Below are 17,701 nucleotides of genomic sequence, written 5' to 3'. Positions count from 1 at the left end.
TGGATATCTCGCTTTGGTGTACCAGCCCACATTACCTCCGACAGAGGCGCCCAGTTCACCTCCAGCCTGTGGTCAGCTATGGCCAGCCTTTTGGGGACTCAGCTGCACCACACAACTGCCTACCACCCACAGTCAAACGGGCTAGTGGAGCGTTTCCACCGTCACCTGAAGTCGGCCCTCATGGCCCGCCTGTGAGGAGCCAACTGGGTGGACGAGCTTCCCTGGGTCCTACTCGGCATCCGCACAGCGCCCAAGGACGACCTGCACATCTCGTCGGCCGAGTTGGTATACGGCGCGCCCCTGGTCGTCCCCGGGGAGTTCCTACCAGCCCCAAGGGGGCAAGAGGAAGAACCCGCAGCAGTCCTGGGCAGACTACGCGAGAAGCTCGGTAACCTGGCCCCCATACCCACTTCACAGCATGGGTGGCACCCGACCTGCGTACCCAAAGACCTACAGAACTGTAAGTTTGTGTTTGTACGAAGGGGCGGGCATCGGCCACCGCTGCAGCGGCCATACGAGGGGCCGTTTATGGTGCTCCGGAACAATGGGTCCACGTTCGTGCTGGACATTGGGGGGAAAGAGGAGGTTTTCACGGTGGACCGCCTCAAACCGGCCCATGTGGAACCTGGCGCAACCGGCCGAGTTTCTGGCACCTCGGCGGAGAGGCCGACCTCCCAAGCAGGTTCTGGCCCAGACTGCGGACATTGGGGGGTGTATCGCCGGTTCTGGGGGGGGGTTATGTGGCGACCCTTTTCCTGGCACATCCGAACCGACTCACAATTAGATAGCCTACGGGGGTTTGCGAGCACAGAGCTTTGGAGCCTTTGCGCCATGGGGGGCAGGTTGACAGAGGCTTAAAAGTGAGGCTGAAGATTTCGAATAAAGTTTTTTTCCTTCGACTGCAGTTACCGACTCCGTGTCGTAATTTTAGCGCTGTGTGTAGCACACCGCTACAACACCTCAGGCACAGCTCAAAAGATGTTTTCTAGAAATTGAGTGAGATTTTATTGTGTTGAAACAATATTATTTGAGATCCTTATTCCAGCTCCTATGCATAAAATGCTGGAGATACTGAGTAAGCCAGGAAGCACTTGTGGAAAGAGACCCAGAGTTAATGGTTGAGATCCAAAACCATTTGTCACTCTGGATCTTGGTTTTTAAATTAATTTACGTAAAGCCACAGTGAGTTGATTGTTATCCAGTATCATACAGAGTTCTGAATGCTGAATTAAGTAGAAGCTAGAACTTTAATCACACAAGTTTCAACTATTGAGAGGACTTAATTGTTGACAACACAGACTTTGATTCCCATCCCCAATAAAACCTTCAACAAACTGAACTTAATAAAAATGGTGAGGCCAATTAAAGACTACCAGAATGAGTTTAATGTGCCTATCTTACCCTTCAAGGAAAAAGACTGTCCAGATAGCAAATTAATGCTAACTTGCAGCTGCTGCACTTTTTAATCCATCTGCATACAAACAACTGGAATAATAACTCCAACAGCAGAATCACAGCACACACACACAGAGCCCTGAAACAAGCTACTGGAGTTCAGTGCAAAACTTGGGCCTTTAGTGCAAGAGAAATGAACAAGATCAAGGAAGTCTTGTGTCTATGCAGGGGTTTAAGACATTTTAGCGTGGCACATGGTCTTTGCTTCCTTACTGAATACCGTAAAGAGATTTTCAGTTACTTATAATGATGCAAGATGCAAATTTAATTAATTTTCATTATGCAAATAAAACAATATAACTTTACCTCAGTCTTAAAGTTAATATCTTACTCTAAAGTGTTCTTCCTAGCTCTAAGCTGCTCCCCAATTAGGAGAAACAGCCTCCCATCTACCCTGTCAAACCTCCCTCAGTACAGTGCTTCAATGATATCACCCCTTTTCTTCCAAACTCAATTTTTTCCTCAAAAGGCAGCCCGTTCATCTGTAGAAGGAATGTAGTAATGCACTGCACTGCCTTCAAGTGTATTTTTGTTACATAAAATCACCAAGACTGAACGCAGTCATTAGTTATATGACAAATTTGTTTTCTGTATATGAACACCTACATCCACTCAAATACAAACAATAATAACAAACTTTAATACCTTGCTTTTAATTCTACTGTGCCAATCACTGAGTTAAGATCTTCAAGAATGTTTAGAAAATAAAAAGATCAATAACAACTAATCAAAGCAGTGAATTGCCAGAAGTGATTTGTCATAGGATTACAAATCAGATATTTTTTTGAAAAGCCATTGGTCATAAATAAATAATTACATTTATAAGACAGAACCAGTCCTTCAAGTGACAACACCTCGAAGTAACATTCACCCAGCTTTATTTAACATTAGTAATATATTGGGATGCAAAACACAATCAAGTTCACAGAAAGAGCATGATCACCACATCATACAACGTGGTACATAACGAATCAATATATTGGGAAGTTAGCTTGCTTTACTAGCAAAGTCTCATCAAGGCCTAATAAACTGCAAGTTACAGGTCTGTAGTTAGTTGGTTGCAGTAAGACAAGAAATTATGGGTTATTCTAGACATTTTCAATCCAGGACTTCAGAGCTGATTGCTACCACCTAATGTGAGAATTAGAGGCTTTAATTAAAATGGAGAAATACCAAAGATTTGCTCAGAATGAGGCCAATTAAAGAAATGGATTACCAGAATGAGTTTAATATGCCCATCACATCCTCAATGAGGTGTCCTCAATATCCCACTGACTCAGTTCTAGTAACTAGAATGCTACACAGATAAAGGCAGCTCTTCTGGTAAAGGTCCAGCATTTAAATTTCTAATTTCCCACATCAGAAATTCAGCTGCATTATAAACACAAGAGATAATGCATATGCTGGAAATACAGACTAACACATACAAAATGCTGGAGGAACTCAGTAGGTCAGGCAGCGAGAAGCTGGGTGGTGGTAGGTGGAAAAGGTAAAGGGTTGAAGGAGAAGGAATCTGCTAGGAGAGGGCAGTGGACCATGAGAGAAAAGGAAGGAAGAGGGGCACCAGGCAGAGGCAATAGGCAGATGAAGACAGAGGCAGAGGAGCCAGAGTAGGGCATGGAAGAAGAGGGAAGGGGGAGGGGAAAATTACCAGAAATGAAAGAAATCAATATTCATGCCAGCACCATCTTGAACGCCATGGTACCATAGCAGTTAGCACGATGCTATTACAGCTAGAGTTGTCGGAGTTAGTTCAATTCTTAAGTGATCTATACGTCAGTGGTTGTACATCTTCCCTATGTTTTCTCCAGGTGTTCTGGTTTACCTCAACAGTCCAAAGAAAAACCAATTAGTAGGTTTATTGGCCATTGTAAATTGTCCCATGGTTAGGCTATGGTTGATTTGGAGGTTGCTGCACAGCATAGCTCGAACGGCAAGATGGGCCTATTGTACTCTGTATCTCATTCAATAAATTCTCTGCCCCCAACAGGCAGGATTTTCCAGTGGCCATCCATTTTAATTCCAGTTCCCATTCTGACAAGTTAGTCCATGGCTTCCTTTACTCCCACGATGAGGCCACTCTTGGGTTGGAGGAACAAGACCTCATATTCCATATACGCAGTCTCCAACCTGATGGCATGAACAACAAACTTCCAAAAATATTTCCCCCTCCCATTCTCTCTTCTTTCATTCCCCATTCTATTAATCTTCATACATCACCTTATAGCTTGTACTCCCCCCCCCCCCCCGCCCCATACTTTGTTATTCTGGCTTCTTTTATTGTCCTTTCCAATCCCAATGAAGGGTCTGGGTGCAGAAGGTTGACACTTTATTCCTTTCCATAGATGATGCCCGACTTGCTCAGTTTCTTCAACATTTGTATTTGCTAATTTCAATTTCCAATACCTGCAGAAACACTTGAGTTTATCCTTGTTGTTGTTGGATTAGAATCCAGATTGTTTTCATTGATTTTGTTTGTAACTTGGACTTTCTTTACATTTGCTTACCTGCTTGCAATCTTCTAGTAACCTGCTGTGCATTTGGTGCTATATCCTTCTAGATTATTTGTCAGCTTGTGATTCTGTTAGGATCACAAGGAGGGAAGGAAAAGGAGTGGGAGAGCTATAGTGATAGAGGATTCGATTGTAAGGGGAATAGATAGGTGTTTCTGCGGCCGCAAATGAGACTCCAGGATTCTATGTTTCCTCCCTGGTGCAAGGGTCAAGGATGTCTCTGAGCAGCTGCAGGACATTCTGGAATGGGAGGGTGAACAGCCAATGGTCGTGGTGCACATAGGTACCAACGATATAGGTAAAAAACGGGATGAGGTCATACAAGGTGAATTTAGGGAATTAGGAGATAAACTAAAAAGTAGGACCACAAAGGTAATAATCTCTCGATTACTACCAGTACCACGTGCTAGTCAGAGTAGAAATAGGAGGATATTTCAGATGAATACGTGGCTTGAAAAATGGTGTAAGGGGGAGGGATTCAAATTTCTGGGGCATTGGAACCAGTTCTGGGGGAGGTGGGACTGGTATAAACAGGATGGTCTGCACCTGGGCTGGACTGGAACCAATGTCCTAGGGGGAGCGTTTGCTACTGCTGTTCAGGAGGCTTTAAACTAATGTGGCAGGGGGACGGGAACAAGTGCAGAGAGACAGAGAGGTGTAAAATGAGGGTAGAAGCAAAAAGTAGTAAGGTGAAAAGTAAAAGTGGCAGGCAGCCAAATCCAGGGCAAAAAGCAAAAAGAGCCACTTTTATAAGGGCTAAGAGTGTTGTAAAAACAAGTCTGAAGGCTTTGTGTCAATGCGAGGAGCATTCGTAACAAGGTGGATGAATTGAATGTGCAGATAGTTATTAATGAATATGATATAGTTGGGATCACAGAGACATGGCTCCAGGGTGACCAAGGATGGGAACTCAACATCCAGGGATATTCAATATTCAGGAGGGATAGACAGGAAAGAAAAGTTGGTGGGGTAGCATTGCTGGTTAGAGAGGAGATTAATGCAATAGAAAGGAAGGACATTAGCTTGGAGGATGTGGAATCAATATGGGCAGAGCTGCATAACACTAAGGGGCAGAAAACACTGGTGGCAGTTGTGTACAGGCCACCTAACAGTAGTAGTGAGGTTGGGGATGGCATTAAACAGGAAATTAGAAATGTGTACAATAAAGGAACAGTACTTATAATGGGTGACTTCAATCTACATATAGATTGGGTGAACCAAATTGGTAAGGATGCTGAGGAAGAGGATTTCTTAGAATGTATGCGGGATGGTTTTCTGAACCAACATGTCGAGGAACCAACCAGAGAGCAGGCCATTCTAGATTGGGTATTGAGCAATGAGGAAGGGTTAGTTAGCAATCTTGTCGTGCGAAGCCCCTTGGGTAAGAGTGACCATAATATGGTGGAATTCTTCATTAAGATGGAGAGTGACATAGTTAATTCAGAAACAAAGGTTCTGACTTAAAGAAGGGTAACTTTGAAGGTATGAGACGCGAATTAGCTAAGATAGACTGGCAAATGATACTTAAAGGGTTGACGGTGGATATACAATGGCAAGCATTTAAAGATCGCATGGATGAACTACAACAATTGTGCATCCCAGTTTGGCAAAAGAATAAACCAGGGAAGGTAGTGCACCCGTGGCTGACAAGGGAAATTAGGGATAGTATCAAGTCCAAAGAAGAAACATACAAATTAGCAAAAAAAAGTGGCACACCCGAGGACTGGGAGAAATTCAGAGACCAGCAGAGGAGGACAAAGGGCTTAATTAGGAAAGGGAAAAAAGATTATGAGAGAAAGCTGGCAGGGAACATAAAAACTGACTGTAAAAGCTTTTATAGATACATGAAAAGAAAAAGATTGGTCAAGACAAATATCGGTCCTTTACAGTCAGAAACAGGTGAATTGATCAAAGGGAACAAAGACATGGCAGACCAATTGAATAGCTACTTTGGTTCTGTCTTCACCAAGGAGGACATAAATAATCTTCCAGAAATAGTAAGGGACCGAGGGTCTAGTGAGATGGAGGAACTGAGGGAAATACATGTTAGTAGGGAAGTGGTGTTAGGTAAATTGAAGGGATTAAAGGCAGATAGATCCCCAGGGCCAGATGGTCTGCATCCCAGAGTGCTTAAGGTAGTAGCCCAAGAAATAGTGGATGCATTAGTGATAATTTTTCAAAACTCCTTAGATTCTGGATTAGTTCCTGAGGAATGGAGGGTGGCTAGTGTAACCCCACTTTTTAAAAAAGGAGGGTGAGAGAAACCAGGGAATTATAGACTGGTTAGTCTGACATCGGTGGTGGGGAAAATGCTAGAGTTGGTTATCAAAGATGTGATAACAGCACATTTGGAAAGAGATGAAATCATCAGACAAAGTCAGCATGGACTTGTGAAAGGAAAATCATTTCTGACGAATCTTATAGAATTTTTTGAAGATGTAACTAGTAGAGTGGATAGGGGAGTGCCAGTGGAGGAGATATATTTAGATTTTCAAAAGGCTTTTGACAAGATCCCACACAGGAGATTAGTGTGCAAACTTAAAGCGCACGGTATTGGGGGTATGGTATTGTTGTGGATAGAGAATTGGTTGGCAGACAGGAAGCAAAGAGTGGGAGTAAACAGGACCTTTTCAGAATGGCAGGCAGTGACTCGGGGGGTACCACAAGGCTCAGTGCTGGGACCCCAGTTGTTTACAATATATATTAATAATTTAGACGAGGGAATTAAATGCAGCATCGCCAAGTTTGCGGATGACATGAAGCTGGGCGGCGGTGTTAGCTGTGAGGAGGATGCTAAGAGGATGCAGGGTGACTTGGATAGGTTAGGTGAGTGGGCAAATTCATGGCAGATTATTTTCTGAACGGTGGCTGATTAGGAAAAGGGGAGATGCAATGAGAACTGGGTGTCATTGTACACCAGTCATTGAAGGTGGGCATGCAGGTACAGCAAGCGGTGATAAAAGCAAATGATATGTTGGCATTCATAGCAAAAGGATTTGAGTACAGGAGCAGGGAGGTTCTACTGCAGTTGTACAAGGCCTTGGTGAGACCGCACCCAGAATATTGTGTGCAGTTTTGCTCTCCTAATCTGAGGAAAGACATTCTTGCCATAGAGAGAGTACAGAGAAGGTTCACCAGATTGATTCCTGGGATGGCAGGACTTTCTTATGAAGAAAGACTGGATCGACTAGGCTTATACTCACTGGAATTTAGAAGATTGAGGGGGGATCTTACTGAAACCTATAAAATTCTAAAGGGATTGGACAGGCTAGACGCAGGAAGATTGTTTCTGATGTTGGGAAAGTACAGAACGAAGGGTCACAGTTTAAGGATAAAGGGGATGCCTTTTAGGACCGAGATGAGGAAAAACTTCTTCACACAGAGTACTGAATCTGTGGAATTCTCTGCCACAGGAAACGGTTGAGGCCAGTTCATTGGCTATATTTAAGAGGAAGTTAGATATGGCCCTTGTGGCTAAAGGGATCAGGGGGTATGGAGAGAAAGCAGGTACAGGGTTCTGAATAGGATGATCAGCCATGATCATACTGAATGGCAGTGCAGGCTCGAGGGGCCAAATGGCCTACTCCTGCACCTATTTTCTATGTTTCTATGTGTTCTATGTTAGTACCTGCGAAACAGGTTTCTTACCTAAAACAGCCCAGACCAGTTTGTGGTATGGAAGGAAAGTGCGTGCTCAGGTTCCTTCTGCTACTGTTAATCTTTGCCTCCTTGCTCATTGATGCAGGCTCACCCTGTCTGATTTGATCAGTATCCTGCAATGGCTGCAGCAAAAAGGTTTTTGCCTCATTCCTGACATTCGAAAAATTTCTGGACAATACTATCGTCAGATCTAATGGAGTCCTGGCCAATAACTGGCCCTCAAAAAAAACAATATTGAAACAATAGTTTTATTCTTCCAGTACATACACCAGTGTATAATGGAAGGATTTCCCTATAATAGTGACTACATCTCCAAAGCTTGTCATTTGTCAAGTGCTTTGGGATAATGCAAAATCAGAAGAAGGGGAAAAGAAACGTGCAACCTATTTATGGAGTTTGTAGAGTTATCAAAACTTGACAAAACTTCACAATGAAGATAAGTTTATTTTGTTGTTGAAGTGGGAAGAGGTCAAAGGGAATTGCATAACTTAGAGAACTAACTAGTCAGCTGAAAGTGAAACAACCACTAGTGAGGATGAAAACAGAAATAAACAACCATGCAGTTTAAAAATTCAAAGATTGCCGAGGACTGTACAAGGCAGAGAGATAAATAACTTTTGAAGACTAAAAACCAAGTATATTTAAAAATTTTACTCTTTTCCATAGATGCTGCCTGGTCTGCTGAGTACCTCCAGCATTTTGTGTTATCATCTTTAAAAGCTTTGCTTGACCAGGAGCAAACTTGGTCAATCAACACAAGCAGCAAGACACAATTTAGTTCTAGTCAGTACATAAACACTCTTGAACAAGCTCACACTTTTAAAGTGGGAAGCAGCAAAAACATAATAAAAGAATAGAGTCCAGATATCCCAGTGAGGGTTTTAAAGGCATGTCATTGATATAGTTGGGCAGTGGGGTGAAGATATGTCTCTACCAAAAGAGGTGTAAGGCACTCCTTCTCTCCACTTCTCCACAAACCTTTGGGCAAGATGTAGTACCCGCACAGCCACAAACCACCCCCCCCCCCACCAACCCGCCCGATCAGGGTCAAATCAGGTGGTGGATGGTCATACCAACAACTGGTGAGCTGGTGCATATCACAAGTCCTGGTTATATGACCACTGACGCCAGGCAATCTCTGAGCAGTACTGATAATGGCTTGGCTCATCTGTCTTGTAAAACAACTGCCCAGAAGGCAACAAATGGCAAACCACTTCTGTAGAAAAATTTAACAACAATCACGGTCATGGAAAGAGCACGATTGCCTACGTCATCTGACATGGCACAAAATGAACAAGCATTGAAAAGGAGGTGCAAACACCAGAAGTGTTGCTGTGGGATAGTTCAGAATCAAGGTTGTGGATACACAGCTTGCTATGGAGAAGAGTAAGTATTCATTTACACATGAGAGGATGTCACAGAAACCAAAGCATTGTACAACAATGCTAGAGATCACCTGGTGCTAGACACATCAGAATACACACAAAAAAGTCACCAGTCATCGTGAATAAAGGGCCAAACAATGCAGTGGCCCAGAACGCAGTGTAAACTCTTTATTTTAATCCAATCAACAGTGACGTGTCAGGCATTAGTAGGTCAGTTGTGAACAATTAACAATCAAATTGGAGACAAAATCTAGTTGGCTAACAGCATATACTGTTGTTAACAAACTTTAGTTTTTAAATTAATTTATTCAAATTTCACACTGGCTGATAAAAGATTGGAAAAGTTAATAATTAAAATCAATTCTAGTGCAAAGATTTAAAAGTCAGGCCTTGCTAACTCCAGGCTTGATCAGCATTGTATAAAGTATATTGAAAATGGCCAAAGACTGGTTCCCTTGACTGCAGTCTAGAACAGGACAGCCACTCAATTTCAGAATGAAAAGAAATTTCTTCACTGCAAGACTATAGAAGAGTACAGTCCTGGACTAGGCCGTTCAGCCCTCAGTGTTGTGCCAAACTAACTAAATATCAAATGTCAAATAAACTAATCTCTTCTGCCAACACAATGTCCATATCCTTCCATTCCAGGTACATTCATCTGTCCAAGAGCCCCTTAAATAACCCATTTGTATTTACCTCAGGCAGTGTACTCCAGCCACCTACCACTGTAAAAAATGACTTGCCCTGATATCTCCCATGAATCCAACTTCTCCCCTCTGATCTCAAATGCATGTTCTCTGGTATTGGACATTTCAACCGTTGGGAATAAAAGATACTGGCTGTCTAACTATGCCTCTCAGTCTTCTATCAGATATTTCCTCAGACTGCACTGCTCCAGAGAAAACAACGACAAGTTTGTTTAATCTCTTCTTATAGCACATGCTCTCTCATCCAGCCAATGTCCTGGTAAACCTCTTCAGCACCTTCTTCTAAGACAGGGGTCGGCAACGTTTACCACTGAAAGAGCCAATATGGACCCATTTCCCACAGAAAAGAAAACACTGGGAGCCACAAAATGAAATAACACTGCATACAACGGGTTTTTTTTGCCTTTATGCTATGTATAAACAAACTATAATGTGTTGCATTTATGAAATTGATGAACTCCTGCAGAGAAAACGAAATTACATTTCTGCATGCAACAAAAACATTTTGAACTCCGAAAAAAAGACATTGGGTTGAAGGTTACTCCATAGTTAGCCTACCTTGGATCGAAGAATTAAAAGAATGTGCGCACTGGCGGGTGTCAGGCATTGGCAGTTGTGATGCATATTAATAGCGATAAAAAAACACGTTGTAGCGGTGTAGCGCTACACGCAGCGCTAAAATAAAGACTGCAGTCAAAGGTAACTTTATTCGAACTAAACAGCCTTGCTTTAAAGCCTCCCTCAACCCGTCCCCGTGGGCGCGGATGCTCCAAAAGACACATACTCACAAACCCCCGTAGGCTATCTCCCTTAGCCGGAACGGTGGCTAATTGTGAGCCGGTTCGGATGTGCCAGGAAACGGTGTCTCCACAAAGTTTTCAGATTGTACAAGATCACCATAATCTTCAAATTTCGAATTACATTTCAAAAGCTAACCAACCACGGGGAGCCGCATCACAGAGATCAAAGAGCCGCATGTGGCTCCGGAGCCGCAGGTTGCCGACCTCTGTTCTAAGACAACACCCTGGTGTAACCAGATCTGAATGCAATACTCCAAATACAGACCAACCAGTTTTAAAAATGCAACATAATCTACCGACTCTTGAACTCAGCTGCTCAATTAACAAGCATGCCAAATACTTTCTTTACCACCCTATCAACTTATTTAGCTACTTCCAGGCAATTATGAATTTGTACCTCAAGACAGTCCTGCCATTAACTGTGCACTGTCTGTTTACATTAGATCTCCCAATGTGTTAACACTTCACATTTGGCCAGGTTATACTCCATTTGCCCCCTCACTGTCCATATCTATCGGGAAGCTGGAAAGTCTGAAAGAAGATAAGTCACCTGGACCAGATGGACTACACCCCCAGAGTTCTAAGAGATACCTGAAGAAATTGTGGATGCATTAGTAATGAACTAGTCAATTTGGGCAGATGGGCTCATCAGCCAACGTTATCAGCTCACCTAGGAGAAGGAAAACTCTGATCTCAAGCTTCTGTTGCCTTCCAGCTATATCCACTCATGAGGAAGGTATTGGGAGTAAACCCAGAGCTGGAATCCTTAAGGCAGTTCTACATCGAGTTCAATACTGACTGGCAACCCCTGCGATACTGCTGGTACCAAACTGTATCGGTCTCTGCCATGCCATTGGGGTCATCAGATGTGTGGAGAGGGGGAGCTTGCTACATGAGCAACAGCTTGCTCTCCATATTGTACAGCCAAGGCTTGCACATCTAGACAGATAGGATGCAATATCCGTGGTCAACTCTGACCAATGGAGGCTTCAGACTGTCAGAATCTTGTCCGAATAATCTGTTGGAATTCTTTGAGGAAATAACAGGCAAGATAGACAAAGGAGTCAGTGGATGTTGTTTACTTGGATTTTCAGAAGACCTTTGATAAGGTACCACACATGAGGCTGCTAAGCAAGACAAGAGCCCTTGGCATTAAAGTAAATACACTAGCATGGACAGAGCACTGGCTGACTGGCAAGAGGCAAACAGTCGTAATAAAGGGGACCTTTTCTGGTTAGCTGCCAGTGACTAGAATTATTTTGCAGGGATCAGTGTTCGGACTGCTTCTTTTCACATCATATGCCAGTTATCAGGATGAAGGAATTGATGGCTGTCTACAGAATGACTTAGGTTAGCAGAATGAACTGAAAAGTGACAGATGGAAAATAGAGTAGGCGTGCACTTTGATAGACGGAATAAAGGTATGGACTATTTTCTAAATGAGAAGAAAATTCAAAAAATTCAGAGGCACAAATGGACTTGGGAATCCTCATGCAAAATTTTCTAAAGGTTAACTTGTAGGCTGAGTTAGTATTAAGGAAGGCAAATGCAATTTTGGCATTAATTTCAAGAGGACTACAAAACAAAGCAAGGAGGTAATGCTGAGGCTTTGATCAGATCAAACATGAAGTATTGTGATGTTTGGGGCCCCTTATCTAAGAAAAAATGTGCTGGCATTACAGAGGTTCAAGAGGAGGTTCATGAGAATGATCCCAAGAATGAAAAGCTTAACATAAGAAACATTTGATGGCTGTGGTCCTGTATTTGCTGGAGTTTAGAAGAATGTGGGGGCATCTCGTTGAAAACTATCAGGTACTGAAATGTCTCGATAGAGTGGATATGGAGAGGATGTTTCCTATTATGGGTGTGTCTATGACAAGAGGGCACAGCCCCAGAATGGAGACATCCATTTCTTTAGACAGAGGGTGGTGAATCTGTGGAATTCAATGCCACAGTTGGCTCTGCATGGCTCATGGCCTCTACAGGCCTTTAAGGTGGAGGTTGATAGTTTCTTGATTAATCAGGGCACCAAAGGTTCTGGGAGAAGGCAGGAGAATGGGATTGAGAGGGATTATAAACCAACCATGATAGAATGGCGAAGCAGACTCATTATGAATGGCCCAATTCTGCTCCCATGTCTTATGGTCTTCATTCTGAAGACAGTCAATTCATTATGGATCCCATAATCTTAATTCCTGGTTCATGTCTCATGAGAATCTTGTCAAACGTACGAAGATCCGCAGCTCCACCTCCAAACACCTTCATCACCTTCTTGATAAAGTCAGTCAAGTAAGTCATGATTTGCCCCATTAAAACCATGTTGACTCTTTCTAATTAAGCCAAGGCTTCAACTGTTCATAAATCCTATCCTGAAGAATCCTCTCCAGTAATTTATCTACCACTGGCACAAAACCACCAGTTTATTGTTTACAAGATTATTTCCCTTCTTCAATAATGAAGCAATATTAGCTACTTGCCAGTCCTCTAAGACATTGCCTGTGGTTAGAACTGAATCTTTTTCTTCTGCAGAGCCAGACACAACGAAGTTTATACATGAGTAGGTCACTAAATTTTTGAATGTATAGAAAATCAAAGAAAATGCAAACAGGACAAAAACAAAGCTTTGAAGCTGATTAACTGCCCTTATTTTAAATAGAGGTCTGGCTGGCTGTCTAGATCAACTGGCCCATTTCGTAACACAAATAACAGCAGCAAAGTTGATCTGATATTAGGTTTGCAGAGAAAAAAAGTTGCATTTAATTTAAGAAAAAGCAGACAGATCATGTAGATCATGGCTAGACGTTCAGAAGAGGAAGGAAAAAGTGGAGGCACAGACCAGCATTGACTGATTCAAGGGACTAAATGTTTTGCTTCTTACCATCTGTTGCAAAGGAAGTACTCGGTCAAATATTTTTTATTAAAAAAAGTACCAAATATAAGATAAGCAATGTTAATCAGGTTTTTTTTTGCAGGTCAAAAGTAGAATAAAAGCAAATTGCTAGAATTTCTCAGTGGATCAGGCAGATCTTGCATCACACTTTTTGTACAGGCAATTATCAATCTCACGTCTACCTTCTTGATTCTCTATACACTGATACACTCCTTGATTCTCTAAGTGTCCAAAACTCTACTGGATTAACCTTACATACACTCATGCATGACTTTGGTACTCTGCAGAATGGTATTTAAGATTGATAGCCTTTGCAGCTTTCATCTTCTAGCACTTTGCTTTCAGATCCACATTCTGTAATTTTTACTTTATTAAAAGTACTTAAGTCATGTACTGTAGCTATGTATCATTTGGTATTGGCGCAGTCATTTTTAGAACATTTTAAATGATGCACATCAAGGCAAATGGAGTCTATTACCCATGAACTTAGCATAACGCCATTATAGCACCAGGGATCACTAATCAGGGTTCAGCTCCTGCCGTTGCCTATAAGAAGTTTGTACATCTCCCCTGATTGCATAGGTTTGCGGCAGGTGCCTCCCAGATTCTAAGAAGGTACAGTCGTGGTTGGTAAGTTGTGGCCATGCTATGTTGGCGCAAGAAGGGTGGGACACTCATAGGCTGTCCAGAACAATCCTCAGAATTTGATTTGACATAAACTAAGTTATGATGTTCTGATGTACATGTGTTAAATAAGGCTAATCATCTTCTTCAAACTCATCCTTAATTACCTGTCTTCATACAGCAGATGACTAAGCTCTGGTTGACTGCCAGTGCTTAATTCTGATGCTACCAAAAAAATGACTGCAAAATAAGTTGATCACCATTACAAAATAAAATCTGCTTACAAATGTCATATATATTTATAGGACAAAATAACGTGGATGAAAATCCTGAATACTGAACGCAAAAAAAGGACAATTACACAATAATTAAACCTGAACAGAATTCCTTTGCAGTGACAATCCAACTTTAAGTTTTTAAAAACAGAAGTTGCTGGAAACACTTGGCAGGTCAGACAGCAAATGTAGAAACAGAATTGTTGACAACTCTGGTCCAAGAATCTTCACCTGTTTCTTTTCCCCACAGAAGTGTTCCCAGCAGTGTTTTTATTTCAGACTGTTAGCATCTGCAACTTTGATCTCTAAACTAAAAATTATTTTCTGTGGCTCGTGTTGCTCTTTAATGCCCTCTTCTAATTACTTGTTCATGTGATGTGGCTGATCGAGCAGTTAATTGTCTATCCACAATTGCCATTAAGGCAATACTTTCCTGAAGCACTGCAACTTCTGCAACTGGTTACCAAACTGGTACGAAACCCATAAATGCAGAGTTAACAGAAGCTTCATAAAATTTTCAACCTGATGGCATGAACATTGATTTCTCTAACTTCCGTTAATGCCTCTCCTCCTCTTCTTAACCCATCCCTAATTTTTAATTTTTTCCTCTCTTTCCCTTTCACAGTAACTTCTTGCTTGTTCTCCGTCTTCCTGTTCTCCCCTCCCCCTTTCTTTCTTCCAAGGCTTTCCATCCTACAATACTCCGCCTTCTCCAGCCTTGCATCCCTTTTGCCAATCAACTTCCCAGCTCTTAGCTTCATCCCTCCCCCTCCTGTCTTCGACCATCATTTTGGGTCTCCCCCTCCCGCTTGTACTATCTCTTTTTTCCGTCAGTCTTGACGAAGGGTCTCGACCCGAAACGTCGACTGTACTTCTTCCTATAGATGCTGCCTGACCTGCTGTGTTCCACCAGCATTTTGAGTGTGTTTGCTTAAAGTGTTCAAATTTGGTTCAACTTTTTGCATTCATCTGGGTGAATAACAAACAAAATTAATATGAGAAATTGGGCCCCTTACCCCAGCTCCACCTTCCAACAAGATCTGGTTGATTTCCCATTTTCATACTTTGCGGTACTGCTAGTACCTCAAAACTTGTTAAGCCATTTAGTTTGCTGAAAACTGGGACCAAGTCTTCACAGGCCTCTGGTACAATTCCAAAGCTTTATCCACCCAGACATGCTGACAGCTTTGCTGTACACTGTTCAGTCTGCCAGGAATGACCCAGAGCTTCCAGTAGTTCTCCCTTCACTGATCTGACCCCCACTCTCATTTCCATCATTTGCTCTGAACCGCCCTACACAAGCAAAACAAACAGCAACTTGCCTTTGATCAGAACACATTAGGACTGTTAGGATTTATTATGGCATCTAAAGGAGTTATAGCATCAAGTAATACTCCCACACCAACCCCCAAAGATATTGCTGGATTTTTCAGTTTCAAATTATACTTTCTTTCTTGCTAGCCTCTAATAGAATCTAAATGATTAAGAGCCAGTTTCAGTCTATGTTTGCATCCTTACCACCCCTGAAACATTTAATGTGCTTGCTTCCTCACTTTTCGAACTCTAATTATTAACAGGAAAGAGTTTCCTTCGCCAGGGATGCTGCCCGACTTGCAGAGCTATTCCAGCAGTTGTTTCTAGTCTGACTTCAAGCTGTCAGTGAGACAGCTCTCAACCCATTTGAGCCCAGATGCAGGGCTCAGTACAAAACATCAATTCCTTCCCCACTACAGATAGAGATTTATTTAAAAAATAATTTTGTTCAGATTTTTATTTCTTCTATTTTGATGCTCTAAGTTCTCGTGTCTAACTCCAGTGCCAGTGTATCACTCCAGTTTCCTGTACCCCAATCTCATTAACCAACAGTCTCTGGGATCTTATCAATACAACTAAAAATCAAAATAAGCAATATTCACTTGCTCCCCTTAAGCCAGTTTGTTAATAACCCACTGAATAATAACTTTTAGCAGATTGTTCAAACGTTTCTTCCCTTTCACGATCCACACCATTGTTCTTAATGACTTCAAAGCTCGTACCCACATTTTCAAAGAGCGCGAACGGCCATTCAGCCCATCCACACTGTTCTGACCCAACGGAGTACACTCCTCCGTTGTTATACCACCGATGACTGCTGCAAACTGCTTACACCGCACAAGGGCAAATTTTCCGCACGGGTTTAACATTTCCTAAAGAAGGTCGGCGACCCGGACAACCAACTCCGCGAATCGAGCGAGAAGAGTTCGCACCGAGGGAAGGTTGTGCGAGGAGGACTTGCATACTCACACCACCAGCCTGGAGAGGAGCCAGGACACCATCGCTGCGGGCGACCGTTGGGATTCAAACCGGCGGCGCGCGGAACCTCGTTACTCCAGTCCGCTCCGCTTTTGTCGTGGGAGGGGCGGGGCGGGGCGGGGCCGAGGGAGCCGCCTCTATTGGGTCCGCTTTCGCTCTCCCCCTCCCACACTCGGCGATCTCACTCCGTTGACAGTGCTTGCCGGATGTCAGTCAAGTTGGTGCTAGAACGACTCCCTTCACCAAGACTCGGGAAGATTCCCCCCCAACCCCCCCGGTGAGGGAGGAAGGGACGACGACTTCTGGATCCGTGGGGCGACTGTGCCCCTTGAGGAACCACGTGGAGTGTGTGTCTTGTGTGGAGGAGGTACTGGTTTCCCCTTCGGAGTCAGTTTCGGGAAATGAACTGCCGCCTCGAACTGGCCCGCCTTCTCCCCACAAGCTTAACTCTTAACTTGGTCCGCCTTGCCGGCTCGGGAGCAGCTTTCCAACCCGGTCCGCTTCTGATTCTTGCTCTCTGCGGGTTACACCGGTGATTCTACCCAGTCCGAATTGAGAAGAGCCTCCTCCACACGTTAGTTGCTCTCTTTCTTTTAAAAGAAGAGAGACACAATCTTCTACCTCCGCTTGTTTGTTGTATGGCGATCAGCCACCAGTTTAAAAACACCTGCTTTCCCTCTTTAATGGATTTCACTTGCACCGCTCTATCAGCTTGGAGGACCGGCAGTCCTCCCAGTCGTTCCTGCCGGTCCGCTCCGGGTGGAGCTCAAGGAATACGCCCTCTGTTTCTCCGCACCTGCTTCACCCAGGTCCGCTTGCGCATGCGTAGTCCGAGCCTTTGTTTGTTCAGTCTGACATGTGAAGATGACGTGTTGTTAAAGTTTACTTTTGTATGTTTTTTCCCCAGTGGAAAATATCTTCAACGACCAAATGATTGGAGCTTGGAGGTGTCTCTTAAGTTACCTCTTATTGGTTCCGATTTATATTCGGTTTGGATCTTTAGATTGTTTCTCCTATCTGTCACACTTTCTGATTACTCCAGCCCTCAAACTTTTTTCTGATTCACTGGGGTGCTGCATTTTGCGCACGCACGCTCACGC

At 43.1% G+C, this 17,701-nt stretch overlaps 1 protein-coding gene across 2 annotated transcripts in view; it reads right to left on the bottom strand.

The window, feature by feature from the left end:
* The window catches only part of LOC132391674 (receptor expression-enhancing protein 1-like), a 59,809-nt gene extending 42,390 nt beyond the window's left edge, over positions 1-17,419 (bottom strand). Inside the window, exon 1 of one of the 2 annotated variants that reach the window (XM_059965168.1) lies at positions 16,593-17,419. In XM_059965168.1, the coding sequence (XP_059821151.1) occupies positions 16,593-16,624 (32 nt within the window). In that variant the 5' untranslated portion in view covers positions 16,625-17,419. The remainder of the gene's footprint in view (positions 1-16,592) is intronic. The other variant, XM_059965177.1, reaches the window with a different exon arrangement.
* Between the last annotated feature and the right edge of the window lie 282 nt (positions 17,420-17,701).

Source organism: Hypanus sabinus, chromosome 1, assembly GCF_030144855.1.
Source record: "Hypanus sabinus isolate sHypSab1 chromosome 1, sHypSab1.hap1, whole genome shotgun sequence".
NCBI lineage: Eukaryota > Metazoa > Chordata > Chondrichthyes > Myliobatiformes > Dasyatidae > Hypanus > Hypanus sabinus.
This window is presented reverse-complemented; position numbering and strand designations above follow the sequence as displayed.